Here is a 20,696-nt window from a genome sequence, read left to right as displayed (position 1 = left end):
AATGACAAAAGCGTCTCATCCTAATTAGTGTTGGGTTAGTTACTGAAAACCAGCAACTAGTTACAGTTACTAGTTACTTTGTTTCAAAAGTAACTCAGCTACTAACTCAATTACTTACACCAAAAAGTAATGCGTTATTGTGAAAAGTAACTATTTAGTTACATCTTTTTTTTTTTAAGGCTCACATTAATGCACTTTTAGCCTTCATTTCAGTACTGTTATTGCACTGGAGAATAATACAATCTTGGCATTCATCAGCATCACTGAACTCTGCTAAGCAATGTGGTCTACATACAACACACAAAGACAAAGATATGTTTCTAAGGGCCAATTTATTTTGGGCCAGAACAAATTGACAAAACTATTTTAAATAGCAACAACATAACATACATAAGTAACAAACCGCATAATAACAACATAGCTGTAAACCTGGCTTCACCCAAGGAAAGCACACATAGCATAAACAAAAATAACCAGGCATATTTTTTCTCTCAAGGATTTCGGAAATAAAATCATGTCTTCATGAGATAAACACTCTACTGAATCCCAGAACAGTCTACGCATTTCCCCAGTTTTGGTTTAGAGAAAAGGAAAGATTTGCCTGGCCCAATAGGATCCCTCTTTATGTTTGTGAACTTAATAGTCTGTACATTTAGAGTGATGTGATAATCAAACACTCTAGAAGTCTAGACTAAAAGAGTATATAAGAGAATTGACAGAGTGTGCAGTACGCAGTGCTGAATGATGAGCAGAGGCAGAGTTTGTAGTGTCTTCTTTAGCTCGCTGTCCATATTTATGTACTCACTGTCCACTGTGTCCAGCTGCCTGAAATTGGGTGACTCCACTATAGAAATAGCCTGCATGTCTTCTATCACAAACGCTGCCATGGCTCTATCAATGTTGTCCTGGGTAGCAGTCCCTCCGTTAAAATCCAGCCGCTGTTGGAAATGGATGTGAAGTGTGACTCTCTTTACTAGCTTCTTCGAAGCATGTTGCTTTAGTAGCTGTTTCAGATTTTAATTTCTGTTTTGGGGCAGTAGATAGGATCTTTAAACCAAGACACAACTTACATTTAACAAAAATGTTATTTTCTTTGTGCTCGACAAAAGAAAAGTAGTGAGAATATCTTCATGTTAAGAAACTCGACTTCTGGCTCCCATATGATGTCTTGTTAGCAAACCCAGACACGCCACCCCCACCTCACCCTCACCCACACCCACACAAAGCGCGCCTCTTCTCTTCCTTGTGACACAGAAGGACGACACAGAAGGACGACACAAAAGAACGACACCACAGCGCTCCAATAAAACACACTCAGATCTTCTGTTTCTAGCCGATACTACATAAAAAAATTACGTAAAATAACGCAGTAACGCATCATGTATTAACGGTAACTGAGTTACTGAATATAAAACAATAATGCATTAGACTACTACTTACCGCCGAAAATAACGGCGTTACAGTAACGCATTACTTCGTACAGTGTTTTTCAACCTTTTCTGAGCCAAGGCCCATTTTTTCCATAGCAAAAAATCCCGAGGCACACCACCAGCAGAAATCATTGAAAAGCAAAACTCAGTTGACAGTGAAAAGTCGTTGTGACAATGGTTGGGTATGACTTTAAACCATAACCAAGCATGCATCACTGTAGCTCTTGTCTCAAAGTAGGTGTACTGTCACCACCTGTCACATCACTCCGTGACTTATTTGGAGTTTTTTGCTGTTTTCCCATGTGTAGTGTTTTTATTCTTGTCTTGCGCCCGCCGCTTCTATTCTAGTGGCTTTTTATCTTTTTTTGGTATTTTCCTGTACCCATTTCATGTCTTCCTTTGAGCGATATTGCCCCGCATCTACTTTGTTTTAGCAATCAAGAATATTGCAGTTGTTTTTATCCGTCTTTGTGGGGACATTTTTGATTGCCATGTCATGTTTGTGGACGCCGTCTTTGCTCCACAGTAAGTCTTTGCTGTGGAGCCTCTCCCGAAAACCTCCCGGGACAAATTTTCTCCCGAAAATCTCCCGAAATTCAGGCGTAGCTGGAAGCCACGCCCCCTCCAGCTCTATGAAGACCTGAGTGATGTGTCTGAGAGCGTGTCTGCCCAATGACGTTATAACTGTAGAATGATCGAGGGCGAGTTCTTGGTTTCTTATGTGGGTTTATTGTTAGGCAGTTTCATTAAGTCCTCCCAGCACAGTAACAACACACAACAACAGCAGTCACGTTTACGTCTACCACTCTACCGTTAAGCAGTTCGTCTGCCGTAAACAGCATGTGACACTCTTAAACATGACAATACTGCCATGTACTGTACATGATGCACCAAAACACCTCCAGGCAACTTCAACCCTTTACTAATCCTCCTCCAATCACATCCCATCTCCCCGGATTGTAAATAACCTAATGTCCATCCATCCATCCATCCATCATCTTCCGCTTATCCGAGGTCGGGTCGCGGGGGCAGCAGCCTAAGCAAGGAAGCCCAGACTTCCCTCTCTCCAGCCACTTCGTCTAGCTCTTCCCGGAGGATCCCGAGGCGTTCCCAGGCCAGCCGGGAGACATAGTCTTCCCAACGTGTCCTGGGTCTTCCCCGTGGCCTCCTACCAGCTGGACGTGCCCTAAACACCTCCCTTGGGAGGCGTTCGGGTGGCATCCTGACCAGATGCCCGAACCACCTCATCTGGCTCCTCTCGATGTGGAGGAGCAGCGGCTTTACGTTGAGCTCCTCCCGGATGGCAGAGCTTCTCACTCTATCTCTAAGGGAGAGCCCCGCCACCCGGCGGAGGAAACTCATTTCGGCCGCTTGTACCCGTGATCTTATCCTTTCGGTCATGACCCAGAGCTCATGACCATAGGTGAGGATGGGAACGTAGATCGACCGGTAAATTGAGAGCTTTGCCTTCTGGCTCAGCTCCTTCTTCACCACAACGGATCGATACAATGTCCGCATTACTGTAGACGCCGCACCGATCCGCCTGTCGATCCCACGATCCACTCTTCCCCCACTCGTGAACAAGACTCCTAGGTACTTGAACTCCTCCACTTGGGGCAGGGCCTCCTCCCCAACCCGGAGATGACACTCCACCCTTTTCCGGGCGAGAACCATGGACTCGGACTTGGAGGTGCTGATTCTCATTCCGGTCGCTTCACACTCGGCTGCGAACCGATCCAGTGAGAGCTGAAGATCCCGGCCAGATGAAGCCATCAGGACTACATCATCTGCAAAAAGCAGAGATCTAATCCCGTGGCCACCAAACCGGATCCCCTCAACGCCTTGGCTGCGCCTAGAAATTCTGTCCATAAAAGTTATGAACAGAATGGGTGACAAAGGACAGCCTTGGCGGAGTCCAACCCTCACTGGAAACGTGTCCGACTTACTGCCAGCAATGCGGACCAAGCTCTGGCACTGATCATACAGGGAGCGGACTGCCACAATAAGACAGTTCGGTACCCCATACTCTCTGAGCACTCCCCACAGGACTTCCCGAGGGACACGGTCGAATGCCTTCTCCAAGTCCACAAAGCACATGTAGACTGGTTGGGCAAACTCCCATGCACCCTCAAGAACCCTGCCGAGAGTATAGAGCTGGTCCACGGTTCCACGACCAGGACGAAAACCACACTGTTCCTCCTGAATCCGAGGTTCGACTATCCGGCGTAGCCTCCTCTCCAGTACACCTGAATAAACCTTACCGGGAAGGCTGAGGGGTGTGATCCCACGATAGTTGGAACACACCCTCCGGTCCCCCTTCTTAAAGAGAGGGACCACCACCCCGGTCTGCCAATCCAGAGGTACCGCCCCCGATGTCCACGCGATGCTGCAGAGTCTTGTCAACCAAGACAGCCCCACAGCATCCAGAGCCTTAAGTTTCAATCAATCATGCATATGTGACAATGACATCTACTTTAGAAAGTGCAGTGCACAACTGCACACACAAACGTAAATAAACTCCTCACCTCTTAACCACGCCCCAACCACGCCCCCCTGCCCCCACCTCCCGAAATCGGAGATCTCAAGGTTGGCAAGTATGCATTAAGTTATATACGAGCTATGCTAGAAGTTTCATGCTTTCATCAAAAACTGCACAATACGTTTGGGTATCCACTGTACTTATGGCAGTATTTTCTTTAAACAGCATCTTCCGGTTTTGATGCTGGCTCAGTCTGTGGTTTCTGCTGAACATTTATTTTCCACATTGAGAAAGATGTTTTTTTTTGTATTGAAATAAAGCGAAGGAAATGACTGGAACATACGGCGGTGTTGCACTTCCGGTAGCTTTCAGAGACGTATATTCAGACTTTTATTGTGAAAGGCCAGAAAGGAAACGTGTCCCGAAAGAGCGGATCGGCTCGCAAAAACAGCAACCAAAAAAGAAGGGATCGATGTAAACATTAAGTTATCTAAGAGGAAAGTCGAAAGTAGCGTATTAGAAATAGTAGAACATGTTTTTTGTGGAATACACTCAGTATATTATAGAACAAGTGAGTATGAGGGCAAAACTGAGGCTACGGGACGGGACGCGGAAGAGCCTCGAGGTGTGACTGTAATGTAGTTCTAGAATAAAACTACAGGTGGCAGTAATCCAACAACGCTGCCGTCAACCTGTAAAGAAGAAGACGAAGAAGAAGAAGAGTGACAGCAAGAAGTGTCCACGTCAACATGGAGTCTTCGTGTCTGGTCAGCATCTTTTATTCACCTTTCATCTTTCTTATTATTCACATCTTTAGTGCTATTACCCTTTTATTCACTTGCACGCTTTTCTGACGCACTTTCGATGTCGAGGGCTTAGATTTTGCGACTCTTGATTCCGTGACATATGGCGGAGTGCTCGCCTTTTAATAAGTAATGTGACATATTTAATATAAAAATCATATATGACACTTGTGTTCTTCACATGTAAAAATATCATACATGAGACTTGTGTTCTTCACATGTAAAAATAATAAATATACATGACACTTGTGTTCTTCACATGTAAAATATAAAAATCATACATGACACTTGTGTTCTTCACGTGTAAAATACAACAATCATACATGACACTTGTGTTCTTCACATGTAAAATATGAAAATCATACATGACACTTGTGTTCTTCACATGTAAATATAAATATCATACATGACACTTGTGTTCTTCACGTGTAAAATATAAAAATCATACATGACACTTGTCTTCTTCACATGTAAATATATAAATATACATGACGCTTGTGTTCTTCATATGTAAAATATAAAAATCATACATGACACTTGTGTTCTTTACATGTAAATATATAAATATCATACATGACACTTGTGTTCTTCACATGTAAATATATAAATATCATACATGACACTTGTGTTCTTCACGTGTAAAATATAAAAATCATACATGACACTTGTGTTCTTTACATGTAAATATATAAATATCATACATGACACTTGTGTTCTTCACATGTAAATATATAAATATCATACATGACACTTGTGTTCTTCATGTGTAAAATATAAAAATCCTTCATGACAGTTGTGTTCTTCACATGTAAATATAATAGATATCATACATGACACTTGTGTTCTTCACATGTAAAAATATCATACAAGACACCTTTGTTCTTCATATGTAAAAATATAACTATCATACATGACACTTTTGTTCTTCACATGTAAATATATAAATATCATACATGACACTTATGTTCTTCACATGTAAAAATATAAATATACATGACACATGTGTTCTTCACGTGTAAAATATAAAAATCATACATGACACTTGTGTTCTTCACATGTAAAAATATAAATATCATACATGACACTTGCGTTCTTCACGTGTAAAATATAAAAATCATACATGGCACTTGTGTTCTTCACGTGTAAATATATAAATATACATGACGCTTGTGTTCTTCACGTGTAAAATATAAAAATCATACATGACACTTGTGTTCTTCACATGTAAAAATATCATACATGACACTTGTGTTCTTCACATGTAAAATATAAAAATCATACATGACACTTGTGTTCTTTACATGTAAATATATAAATATCATACATGACACTTGTGTCCTTCACATATAAATATATGAATATAATATATGACAGTTGTGTTCTTCACGTGTAAAATATAAAAATCATTCATGACAGTTGGGTTCTTCACATGTAAATATAATAGATATCATACATGACACTTGTGTTCTTCACATGTAGAAATATCATACATGACACTTGTGTTCTTCACATGTAAAAATATAAATATACATGACACTTGTGTTCTTCACATGTAAATATATAAATATCATACATGACACTTATGTTCTTCACATTTAAAAATATCATACAAAATACTTGTGTTCTTCACATGTAAAAATATCATACAAGATACTTGTGTTCTTCACATGTAAAAATACCGTACAAGACACTTGTGTTCTTCACGTGTAAAATATAAAAATCATACATGACACTTGTGTTCTTCACATGTAAAAATCATACATGACACTTGTGTTCTTCACATGTAAAAATATCATGCATGACACTTGTGTTCTTCACATTTGAAAATATAATATCATACATGACACTTGTGTTCTTGTGTGACAATTATTGGCACTTTAACTTTAACTCATGTAAATGTATAATATTGTTGGCCTGCTTGTGTTTGACATGTAGCACACTCGAGTGCCACGTCCACCTCTCTCTCGCTCTCTCTCTCTCTCTCTGTCTCTCTCTCTCTAGCTCCCTCTCTCGTTCCCTCTCTCTCTTGCTTCCTCTCTCTCTTTAGCTCTCTATTTTGTTTGCTCTAAATGTCTCTGTCTCTCTCTCTCTCTCTCTCGCTCTCTTTCTGAGATAGCCCTGAGATAATACGTGTGAGGGGAAAATGGCAGAAAAAAGTCGGGTTCTTTCAAGTACAATTATCACTGGAGGACTAGCTAACCATGCTACACTAGAATATGCTAACGCACTAAGTAAAATGAAGCTGGTCAATAATACAGTAATTAATTAAATATTTGTTAAATGTAAAAAAAATGTGGGTTGTATTGTTATTGGTTACAAACTTAGGGAATAAGTACCTGGACACAGGAGGACTTTGAAGGCTAAAACCAAAATATTTCATTCAGAGCCAATGGTAGGAAACAATTCAAAAATTGAATTGGTAGTGTTACACCGCCATCTTGTGTTTTGTTTCATTATAATTGTGGCCAAAAAATGGAATAATTCCATAACATTAAAAATGTAGAGTATCATAGTATTGGTATGATACTGCCCCTGTTACTACTACTTGGTGTTGGAGCCATAGCCACATTTGTAGTACCGCCCAGAACGTATGTAACGTATCCAACAACAAAGAATAAGTGATGATTCTATTTTATGTAAAGTATTCAACAACAGAGATAAATTATACTTCAAATAGAATTGTAGATAGAACATGTCACAACAGAAAGTAAGCAGATATTAACAGTAAATGAACAAGTAGATTAATCACAGATTTTATAAAATAATACAATTAGAAATCATTTAATATATTATTGCGTTGGTCAGAAGCCTTTTTAATCCTTTTTGAAATAATTATATTATCATTTACAGTATATACCAAAATATATATGTATGTATGTATGTGTTAAATAAAGTAATACGATTATAGTTAGAGGTTTGGTTCTAACTCGACAAGGGAGAAATGTTAGCTAACATTCTTTTAACCTTATGTGTTAGCGCGGACAGAGGAAGGAGTTGCAGGCCCGCTACGCTAGCTGTGGCGCTAAGCTAACTTGAATGTGAAGTAGTTAAAAAGAATCAAATAAATGTTTTTTTTTAAATTAAACAGAAGGCTAACAGGAAGCGTGTTACCGCAGAGATTGAGCAGCAAATAAATGAGCAAAGTCAATGACTAATTTGGGAGAGACAATAAAATCCAAGTTGTCTGTCGGCCATAGGTATGAATAATTGGATGGACGACACGTCTTTGGGCTGCTATGTAACTGTGTCTCAACATTTGTTTTTGTTTTTTACAAGGCACACATATTTAAATAAAGACGACTTTTTTTTATTTTGTCACTTATTAGTTCTCACATATCTAGTCTTCCATTTGTATATATATGCTGTGCGCACAAAATGCAAACAAAGGGTACTGAAGCAGCAGTGCATATGTCAGTGGCCAAATATTAATAATAATTAAGTAAGATGTAGGGCTCTCAAAAATAATTAGATAACTCATATGATTCATTTAAAAAAATATCACTATAGAAAATAGTTGCAGATTAATCATGTGTTTTATTTGGATTTTTCAAAAACTATTTTACTATGGCTTTCAGAAATAATGAGTCAACTCGTGGTTAATCACAAAATTGATCACATTCATTGGAAATACGTGCAGTTTTATTTAGATTATTTTTTCGATTTTTGATTTTTTAATGATCACATTAATTGGGAATACTTCCATTTTTATTTAGATTTTGTTTTGTTTTGTTTTTTTAAAAACAATTTTTACTAAGACTGTAAAAATAACTAGTCAACTCATGTTATTAATACAAAAAAATTATCACATTAATCACGAATAGTTACTCAGTTGTTATATTTGTATTTGTTTTTTGTTTTTTTACCAAGGCTGTCAGAAATAACGACGTAACTAATGTGATTAATCACAGTTATCACATTACTCTGGAATAGTTGCTGATCAATCATGTGTTTTATTTGGAATAAAAAAAACTGTTTTACTGACGCAGTCAAAAATAATGAGTTAACATCTGATTAATCTCAAAAAATGACCACATTAATCCGCAATAGTTTAAGACTAATCATGCCTTTTAATTAAGATTTTTTTTTTAACTTTCTTTACTATGGTTTTCAGAAATAATGAGTCAACACATGTGATTAATCACAAAAATTATCGCATTCGTCGTAAATAGTTGCAAACTAATCATGCGTTTTAATTTAGATTTTTTTTAAACTATTTTACTATGGCTTTCAGAAATAATAAGTCAACTCATGTGATTATTCACAAAAGTGATTACTTTAATTGGGAATACTTGCAGTTTTATGATTCTTTATATACATGAATGTTGTATATGCATTGAATACATGAATGTTGTACACAGGGGGTATACATGAATTTTGTATACACACTGAATACATGAATGTTGTACACAGTGTGTATACAGGAAAGTTGTACACGGTGTGTATAGATGAATGTTGTACACTGTGTGTACATGAATATTGTACACTGTGTGTAGTGTATAGAAGAATGTTGTATACACACTGAAAACATGAATGTTGTACACAGCGTGTATACGTAAATGTTGTATACACACTGAAAACATGAATGTTGTACACAGTGTGTAAATGTAAATGTTGTACACAGTGTGTAAATGTAAATGTTGTACACGGTTTGTATACGTGAATGTTGTACATGGTGTGTGTACGTGAATGTTCATGTACACAGTGTGTATATGTGAATGTTATACACAGTGTGTATTTGTGAGTGTTATACACAGTATGTATACATGAATGTTGTATACATGAATATTGTACACGGTGTGTATACATGAATGTTGTATACACACTGCATACATAAATGTTGTATACACACTGTGTATGCTTGAATGTTGTATACCCACACTGTCTACATGAATGTTGTACAGGGTGTGTATGAATGTACATGTATTGAGTGTGTATCCGTGAATGTATACAGTGTGTATATGTGCAACTTACATGTACAGTGTGTATACGTGAATGTACACGTACACAGTGTGTATACGTGTATGTACACAGTGTGTATACGAGAATGTGCATGTGCACAGCGTGTATACGTGTATGTACACAGTGTGTATACATGAATGTACATGTATACAGTGTGTATACATGAATGTACATGTACACAGTGTGTATACGATAATGTACATGTACACAGTGTGTATACATGAATGTAGATGTACACAGTGTGTATACATGAATGTACACTGTGGGTATTTCTTGAATGTACACAGTGTGTATACGTACAAATACACAGTGTGTATATCTTGAATGTATTGTCTTGCTGAAGCTGAAGGGTCTGGTCTAAGTTCTGTGATTCACTAAGACTGTGACTCCATGCTAGTCAGTGCATAACAGAACTTTGACCCGGCTCCAAGAAGTCTGCACAGAACGTGAAGTGGAGGAGTCGCTTCTTAAGTTAATATCTTTAATATTTCCTTCTGTGTGTGTTTCATTTATTTGTGGCGGTCTATATGTATTTATGGTCTTGGTAACATCCACACTTTATTACTGACATGGGATGGACATTTTTAACAGCCACAATATTTCCAATAATCCACCATTACTGTTTATTACAAATATCTTAGAAAATAGAACTTGAAAATGTCTCCTAAAACTGCCCCTTGAAGTGAAATGCCAACATTAATTCATGTCATTCAACTAAAAGTTTCAAAATGCAATTAATTGTGTACCAGGTGAGAAAGTTCAAGGTCAAGTAAGTACGAAAAACAAGTTCATTTAAATAGAATTTCCGTATACTGTGATTTGTTAAAGCTAAAGTTAGCATTCGCACAATGGTTTTCTGTGCTGTGACTCGGCTTTTGGACATCAACTGCTAACTGACGCTAGGGACAATAAAGCTAAGTTAGCATTAGCACAATCTTTTTCTGTGCTCTAACTCAGCTTTTGGACAACAAGTGCTAACTGACGCTAAACACAATAAAGCTAAGTTATCATTAGCACAATGTTTTTCTGTGGTGTAACTCGGCTTTTAGACAACAAGTGCTCACTGACGCTAAATACATTAAGGCTAAATTAGCATTAGCACAATGTTTTTCTGTGCTGTAACTCGGCTTTTGGACAACAGGTGCTAACTGATCAACAGGCTGTCCCATCCATATCAATATTGATACCAAATATAGCTCCCAATACCCGAGAAACAAATCACAGAATACGTGAAGTCCCATTTATATGAATTTGTTCTTCGTACTTCTTTGACCTTGATTTTGCTCACCTGGTACACATTTAGTTGAGACTGAAACCTTGAGTTCCTAAGTTGATGCAGCAGTGTAGGCTGGCTCCTGCCCCTGCAAACTGTCAATTATTTTCTCTTACGCACCTACTTGGCCCCGCGACTATAAATAGCCAAATTTGTCTATATAATTGTGATAAGTACACCTCTGCATAACATTGTGTTTTTATTAACATTCAAGACAACAAACAAAAAAATAAATATTGATCAACTTATAACAAAAAAACGCGAAAGTTCCATCGGAAACCTGAACCTCTGGCCTGCATACTTAGAAGATGGCGCCAAGAATCCAAATCTATGATATTTTAGGTTTACAGATACAGAACTAGTTCAAAAAAAGCTTGCAAAAAAACGTTATTGTGCTAACAGTATCATAACAATTAACATACCGTATTCTTCGGACTATAAGGCGCACTTAAAATCCTTTAATTTTCTCAAAATCTACAGTGCGCCTAATGTATGAAATAAATTTGGTTGTGCTTACCGACCTGGAAGCAATTATATTTGGTACATAGTGTGATGATAAGTGTGACCACTAGATGGCAGTCACACATAAGAGATAGGTGTGGACTGCAGGCTGACGCCATGCTAATATAAGAGACCTTGGCATACTTCGAAGACGACGCCAAATATCAAAATTATGTTTTTTAGGTTTAAACAAATTAAAGTAGCTAAGAGCTAGCAACAAATGTAGCATGATAATGTTCTTACAAGTGTGCTAATTGCTTGACAGTCACAAACTGTGATTTTTAGGTTTAAACATACAAAATTATCTTAAAAACTTGCATAAAATGTTAGCATTTTAACCTTTGCATGATAACAGAACAAGTTTGCATTCTTTTGAGATGGTGCTAAGTATTAAAATGCACAATTTTTAAGTGACAAATTAAAGTAGCTAAGAGATAGTAACAAATGTTAGTATGTTAACGTTCTTACAAGTTTGCTAATTGTTTGACAGTCACAAACTATGATTTTTAAGTTAAAATTAAACAATTGACTGAAAAGCTAGCATAAAACGTTAGAATATTCACATTTGCATGGTAACACGGAACAAGTTTGCATTCTTCTAAGATAGCGTTAAGTATTCAAATGCATTATTTTTAGGTGAAAACATAAAATTAACCAAAAAACTAGCATAAAACATTAGTATACTAAGATAAGAGACCTTAGCATACTTCCAAGATGGCACCAAGTTTAAAAAATCATGATTTTTATGTTAAAAAAAATGTTAAGTAGCCAATAGCTAGCAACAAATGTTAGCATGCTAACATTTTACACTTGTGCTAATTGCTTGACAGTCACAAACCATTATTTTTAGGTTCAAACATAAACAATTGACTGAAAAAATAGCATACAATGTCAGCATGCTAACATGAGCTTGGTAATATAAGAATTGCATACTTCCAAGATGGCACCAAGTATCAAAATTCATGATTTTTAGGTGTAAACATATACAATTAGTTAAAAAGCTAGCATAAAACATTAGCATGCTAATATAGGAAACATTAACATACTTCCAAGATGGCAAAAAGTATCAACATTGATTTAGGTATAAACATACCCTTTTTTAATTGTGAATTCTTCATTGAACTATGAAATAATTGTTGTTGTCTTCCTTGCAGGAACCTTCACTTTACACAATAAAGGCTCTTTTCATTCTTGACAACGATGGCAACAGACTTCTGTCAAAGGTAATCAATTTCTATATTTAATATACAATACAGACTTTTGTCAAAGGTATTTAATATACATTATTATTGTATTATATTCTGTTTTCATCAGTACTGCGTGTATTCTTGTATTATAGTAATAATAAAAAATATAAATATGTATTCATGTTTCTATGTAGTACTACGACCCAGACTTGTACTCCTCCATGAAGGAGCAGAGGAACTTTGAGAAGAACATTTTTAACAAGACTCACAAAGCCGACAGTAAGTTCTTCTTTGTTTTGGCACACATTATTGAACACATCACACTTCCAAGTGTCACATGGTGCCCCAAGTGTCACAATGTTCCCCAGGTGTCACTTTGTACACCAAGTGTCATTTTGTGTCCCAAGTGGCACTTTGTGTCCCAAGTGTCACATTGTGCCCCAAGTGTCACTTTGTGCTCTAGGTGTCCCTTGGTGCCCAGGTGTATCTTTGTGCCCCAAGTGTCACTTTGTGCCGAGGTGTCACGTGGTGCTCCGAGTGTCACATGGTGACATTCATCTTTAACCGTTCGTTAGCTATAGTGACACACACATAGTGACACACTTAGTGACAGCTACACTCACTGTAAATGTGTCCAAATAAACTTGAATTGAAGTCTCAAAGTGACGTTCAGGAAACATTTAGTCATGTGACTGTCACTTATTGCCACCTGACTGTCAATTATTGTCACATGAATGTCACTAATTATCACGTGACTGTCAGTTATTGTCACGTGACTGTCGTATTAGGTCACATGCCTGTTACTTATTGCCACTCGACTGTCACTTATTGTCACGTGACTATCAAGTGACTGTCACTTATTGTCATGTGACTGTCACTTATTGTCACGTGAATTTCATTTATTGTCCGGGGACTGTCACTTATTTTTAGGGGACTGTCACTTATTGTCACATGAATGTTACTTACTGTCACATGAATGTCACTAATTGTCACGTGAATGTCCCTAATTGTCACGTGACTGTCACATTATGTCACATGACTGTCACTTATTGTCACGTGACTGCCACCTATTGCCACGCAACTGTCACTTATTGTCACGCGACTGCCACCTATTGTCACGTGACTGTCACTTATTGTCACGTGACTGTCACTTATTGTCAGGGGACTGTCACTTATTGTCACATGAATGTCACTTACTGTCACTTGAATGTCTCTAATTGTCACGTGAATGTCACTAATTGTCACGTGGCTGTCACATTATGTCACATAACTGTCACCTATTGTCACGTGACTGTCCCTTGTTGTCACGTGACTGACACTTATTGTCACGCGACTGCCAACTATTGTCACGCGACTGCCACTTATTGTCACGTGACTGTCACTTATTGTCACCTGACTGTCACTTATTGTCACATGAATGTCACTTATTGTCACGCGACTGCCACCTATTGCCACGCGACTGTCACTTATTGTCACGCGACTGCCACCTATTGTCACGTGACTGTCACTTATTGTCACGTGACTGTCACTTATTGTCACGTGACTGTCACTTATTGTCAGGGGACTGTCACTTATTGTCACATGAATGTTACTTACTGTCACATGAATGTCACTAATTGTCACGTGACTGTCACATTATGTCACATGACTGTCACTTATTGTCACGTGACTGTCCCTTATTGTCACGTGACTGCCACCTATTGCCACGCGACTGTCACTTTTTGTCACGCGACTGCCACCTATTGTCACGTGACTGTCACTTATTGTCACGTGACTGTCACTTATTGTCAGGGGACTGTCACTTATTGTCACATGAATGTCACTTACTGTCACATGAATGTCTCTAATTGTCACGTGAATGTCACTAATTGTCACGTGGCTGTCACATTATGTCATATAACTGTCACCTATTGTCACGTGACTGTCCCTTGTTGTCACGTGACTGACACCTATTGCCACGCGACTGCCACCTATTGTCACGCGACTGCCACCTATTGTCACGCGACTGCCACCTATTGTCACGCGACTGCCACCTATTGTCATGTGACTGTCACTTATTGTCACGTGACTGTCGCTTATTGTCACATGAATGTCACTTACTGTCACATGAATGTCACTAATTGTCACGTGTATGTCACTAATTGTCACGTGGCTGTCAGATGACTGTCACCTATTGTCACATGACTGTCCCTTATTTTCACGTGACTGCCACTTGTTGTCAGGAGACTGTCTCTTATTGTCAGGGGACTGTCACTTATTGTCACGTGAATGTCACTAATTGTCACATGGCTGTCACATAATTCACATTATGTCACATGACTGCAGGGTTTCCCACACATTCATTTATTAGTGGCGGCCCGCCACGAAAGAATTACGGCCGCCAGAAAAAATAAATAAATAAATGGAATATATATATATATATATATATATATATATATATATATATATATATATATATATATATATATATATATATATATATATATATATATATATATTTATTTATTTATTTTTTCTGCTTTTGACTCGCTCGAGCGCTCATAAAAGCAATGGGACTCTGTCTGTGAATGGAGCTTGTAGTTACATATTATATAAATATGTATATAAATATGTACATAAAGTGTTGTAATTATATTCCAACTCCGCGTTCTTCTTGGTCATCGCCACCGCCGCTGACTATGCGACTGTCACTTATTGTGACGTGACTGTTACCTATCGTTACGTGAATGGCACTTATTGATGTCGTCATAGTACATGATGTCATCATAATACATGATATCGTCATAATACTGATGTCATAACAAAACATGATGTCGTCATAATACATGTCATCATAATAATGGTGTCATAATAACACATGATGTCATTATACTACAAGATTTCGTCATAATACATGATATCATCATAGTACTTTTAGTCATAGTACATGATGTCCTCACAATACATGATTTCATCATAATACATGATGTCATCATAGTTCATGATGTCATAATACATGATGTCATCATAATACAGGATGTCCCCATAATACATGATGTTGTCATAATACATGGTGTCATCATAATACATGATGTCATCATAATACATGCCATCATGTTTTATGATGACATCATAAAACATGATATCATCATAATACATTATCTTTGCTCTGCCAGCATGTCTTGTAAAGCATAGGGAGCACAGCCCATAGGGGGCGCTACTAAAGTAATTGACTGTCTGTTAAGCTTCTGATAAGCTTTTTAAAATATGTTTTGTTGTGAAATAAAATATTTTTATCGTGCTTCTTTTCAGATGAAATTGCTTTCCTAGAGGGCCTGACCGTGGTCTACAAGAGCAGTATCGATCTTTTTCTCTACGTGGTTGGCAGCGCTCAGGAGAACGAGGTAGGATGGACTCCCCTGGTCCGTTTACAATGTTTCCACACTTTTTGGTTCCAAAATTATACATGTTTGAAAATTAGACCGTTTGGGCTTGAATTTTACCTCTCACTGTCATCAGAGGTCAAATTTTGCTTCCCTCCACATATGAAACTAAACGTTAAGTTTTGTACGAGCTATCCTAGAGGTCTTATGCCAGGGGTCAGGAACCTTTTTGCCTGAGAGAGCCATGAAAGTCAAACATTTAAAAATGTATTTCCGTGAGAGCCATATCATATTTTTTAACACTGAATACAACTAAATGCGTACATTTTTAAGTAAGACCAACATGTTTAGAGTGTAATAAATCCCTTATTCTTTTTAATAACATTCTTATTCTGAAGTTAACCAATAATAAATCAAATACTTCTTACCATTAATGCAACTTCTTGAACAAGTCTGGTAGAAAACGAATGGATGGATAAAATGCATGAGAATGTTTTATATTTTGAAAAGTATTTTTAGCACTGTGATTACAAGCGGAATTATTCATAATTATCGTGTTAAGCCAGGGGTGTCCAAACTTTTTCCACTGAGGGCCGTACACTGAAAAATCAGAGCAAGCGGGGGCCATTTTCATAATTTTTATTTTAAAAACCAATACTATATATGTGTAAAAAATATACATTTAGGCCTCCACTCAGTTATGATCCCCGGGATCCCAAAGGGTTTTGGTCAAAAAAAATATTAAAAATGTGTCATTATTCAGTATTATAATTTTTGTTATTATGCAAGTTTTAAATCTCTAAGTCAACATTAGAAAAAAAAATGGAAAAAACACAAAATATGCAATATTTTCACCCATTAACTTTTTTAGGTGGGATATTTGAGATTATAAAATAGTTGGAGTCTTAATTTTGGATTTTGATTCATTATTATTTTTTGAGCAATGATACTTATAAACAAATCACACTAAAATAATTGGGGATCCAAAAGTGTCCTACTTATTAAAGTGTTAAAAAATAAATTATACATTTTATTTACCGTTTACTTTTAGCACAATAATCTCGAGATCAACTTCAGATATGGCCGTCAATTTTAAGTTTTATTGTTGTTTATGTTTTGTTTGTTTGTTTTAGGCCCTTCTTTAAAAAAAAAATCAGCTCAGATTTTTATATGGTAAAACACAAAATATGCAACATTTTCCCCCCAAAATATCTCAAAGTGGAATATTTAATGTGATGTAATCGAAGCCTTGAATAGGTAAATAATTCAAAATGACATTGATTTTGATTCATTATTATTTTTTAAAGAAAGAAACAGCCTGCATGTCAGCTTTGTGTTATAAGAGTAAACATTGCAACAAGGTGGGGTACACCCTGGACAAGTCGCCACCTCATCGCAGGGCCAACACAGATAGACAGACAACATTCACACACTAGGGCCAATTTAGTGTTGCCAATCAAGAATACTGAGTGGCCAATAGCTGATTGTAGCTGAGATAGGCGCCAGCGCCCCCCACAACCCCAAAAGGGAATAAGCGGTAGAAAATGGATGGATGAATGGATGGATGTATTCTTAAAATGTGCCGTGGAGCTGTTAAAAAATGACCCGCGGGCCGCACTTTGGACAGCCCTGTGTTAAGCAATGTCAGCTAAGATTTATCTGAGAGCCAGATGAAGTCATCAAAAGAGCCACATCTGGCTCTAGAGCCATAGGTTCCCTACCCCTGTTTTATGCTTTCATCAAAAAGTGCACAATACGTTTGGTTATCCACCCTACTAACAACAGTATTTCCTTTAAATAGCATCTTTGGTTTTGGTGCTGGCTCAACGTAAAAATAGTAATCTCTAGCGGGGATTTTTGTTAGTAAATGAGATGAGAGATGATCATCACACTTCAACATCTCTAACATGTAAATGCTGCCTCTTTGCTGGGTCAGCATTGCACATGAAAATATGTTCTTCTTTGTCTTACCCTGGATAAATATATACGTATATACCTACGTGTCAACTACAAAGTACATGTTATGTACTACGTTACCCGGAAGGCTTAGTGTTGCAGAACAGGAAGTATATGGTTTGATCAATAAAGACTTGATATATTGTTGCACCTACACAACAACAAAGTGGTATTGGACAGTTGACACATGGTAGCACATTTTATTTATTTACAGATACACATAGTTTTGTATTTCATTATTGTTTATTTTGTTAATATCAGAGTCCGTTCTGTAAAAAGGTCATCCCTAGAAGCACACAGCTTATGGAAAGGGAACCACAGTTAAAATATACATCATCATATAATATACAAAATACAATACAGTGCAACACAATATATTTCAAAATCTACCCACCAAATACCCATTTACATTTTCATTTATAAATAAAAAAGGAATCTTTAAATCCACCAAATCAATCTCAATATCCTATTATTCAATATTATTGAACAGTTGACACAAAGTTGCACATATTGGACAGTTGACACAGGTTGGCACATATTGGACAATTGACACAAATTTGCACATATTGGACAGTTGACACAAGGTTGCACATTTTGGACAGTTGACACAAGGTTGCACTATTGGACAGTTGACACAAGGTTGCACTTATTGGACAGTTGACACAAGGTTTCACTATTGGACTAATGACACAAGGTTGCACATATTGGACAGTTGACACAAGGTTTCACTATTGGACAGTTGACACAAAGTTGCACTTATTGGACAGTTGACACAAGGTTTCACTATTGGACTAATGACACAAGGTTGCACATTTTGGACAGTTGACACAAGGTTTCACTATTGGACAGTTGACACAAAGTTGCACTTATTGGACAGTTGACACAAGGTTTCACTATTGGACTAATGACACAAGGTTGCACATTTTGGACAGTTGACACAAGGTTTCACATATTGGACAGTTGACACAATGTTTCACTATTGGACTATTGACACAAGGTTGCACATATTGGAAAGTTGACACAAAGCTGCAGCTATTGGACAGTTAACTTTATAGTTGGAAGAAGGTGATTGCTGCACATATTGGACAGTTGACACAAGGTTGCACATTTTCGACAGTTGACACAAAGTTGCACATATTGGACAGTTGACACAAGGTTTCACTATTAGACTGTTGACACAAGGTTGCACTTATTGGACAGTTGACACAAGGTTTCAGTATTGGACTATTGACACAAGGTTGCACATTTTGGACAGTTGACACAAGGTTTCACATATTGGACAGTTGACACAATTTTTCAGTATTGGAGTATTGACACAAGGTTGCACATATTGGAAAGTTGACACAAAGCTGCAGCTATTGGACAGTTAACCTTATAGTTGGAAGAAGGTGATTGCTGCACATATTGGACAGTTGACACAAGGTTGCACATTTTGGACAGTTGACACAAGGTTGCACATTTTCGACAGTTGACACAAGGTTGCACATTTTCGACAGTTGACACAAAGTTGCACATATTGGACAGTTGACACAAAGTTTCACTATTAGACTATTGACACAAGGTTGCACATTTTGGACAGTTGACACAAGGTTGCACATATTGGACAGTTGACACAAAGTTGCACATATTGGACAGTTGACACAAAGTTGCACATATTAGACAGTTGACACAAAGTTGCACATATTGGACAGTTGGCACAAGGTTGCACATATTGGACAGTTGACACAAAGTTGCACATATTGGACAGTTGACACAAAGTTGCACATATTAGACAGTTGACACAAAGTTGCACATATTGGACAGTTGGCACAAGGTTGCACATATTGGACAGTTGACACAGGGTTGCACATATTGGACAGTTGACACAAAGCTGCACCTATTGGACAGTTAACCTAATAGTTGGAAGAAGGTGATTGCTGCACAAATTGGACAGTTGACACAAGGTTGCACATTTTGGACAGTTGACACAAGGTTGCACATTTTGGACAGTTGACACAAAGTTGCACATATTGGACAGTTGACACAAGGTTTCACTATTGGACAGTTGACACAAGGTTTCACTATTGGACTATTGACACAAGGTTGCACATTTTGGACAGTTGACACAAGGTTTCACATGATGGACAGTTGACACAATGTTTCACTATTGGACTATTGACACAAGGTTACACATATTGGAAAGTTAACACAAAGCTGCAGCTATTGGACAGTTAACCGTATAGTTTGAAGAAGGTGATTGCTGCACACATTGGACAGTTGACACAAGGTTGCAAATTTTGGACAGTTGACACAAGGTTTCACTATTGGATTGTTGACACAAGGTTGCACTTATTGGACAGTTGACACAAGGTTTCACTATTGGACTATTGACACAAGGTTGCACATTTTGGACAGTTGACACAAGGTTTCACATGATGGACAGTTGACACAATGTTTCACTATTGGACTATTGACACAAGGTTACACATATTGGAAAGTTGACACAAAGCTGCAGCTATTGGACAGTTAACCTTATAGTTGGAAGAAGGTGATTGCTGCACATATTGGACAGTTGACACAAGGTTGCACATTTTGGACAGTTGACACAAGGTTGCACATTTTCGACAGTTGACACTAAGTTGCACATATTGGACAGTTGACACAAAGTTTCACTATTGGACTATTGACACAAGGTTGCACATTTTGGACAGTTGACACAAGGTTGCACATATTGGACAGTTGACACAAAGTTGCACATATTGGACAG

At 37.6% G+C, this 20,696-nt stretch overlaps 1 protein-coding gene across 8 annotated transcripts in view; it reads left to right on the top strand.

Moving 5' to 3' along the window:
• The first annotated feature begins 4,524 nt into the window (after positions 1–4,524).
• Positions 4,525–20,696, top strand: part of copz2 (COPI coat complex subunit zeta 2) — a 30,389-nt gene continuing 14,217 nt past the window's right edge. For 3 of the 8 annotated variants that reach the window (XM_061905934.1, XM_061905938.1, XM_061905935.1), the window contains exons 1-4: positions 4,526–4,676; positions 12,600–12,668; positions 12,827–12,911; positions 15,924–16,015. In XM_061905934.1, coding sequence (XP_061761918.1) covers positions 4,659–4,676; positions 12,600–12,668; positions 12,827–12,911; positions 15,924–16,015 — 264 coding nt within the window. In that variant the 5' untranslated portion in view covers positions 4,526–4,658. Of the gene's footprint in view, positions 4,677–12,599; positions 12,669–12,826; positions 12,912–15,923; positions 16,016–20,696 lie in introns of all 8 variants that reach the window. The other 5 variants (XM_061905936.1, XM_061905937.1, XM_061905933.1 and 2 more) reach the window with 2 other exon arrangements.

This window comes from Nerophis ophidion, linkage group LG07 (genome assembly GCF_033978795.1).
Source record: "Nerophis ophidion isolate RoL-2023_Sa linkage group LG07, RoL_Noph_v1.0, whole genome shotgun sequence".
In the NCBI taxonomy this organism is placed as follows: domain Eukaryota; kingdom Metazoa; phylum Chordata; class Actinopteri; order Syngnathiformes; family Syngnathidae; genus Nerophis; species Nerophis ophidion.
Note: the sequence above shows the minus strand (reverse complement) of the source record. Positions and strands in the feature narration are given on the sequence as shown.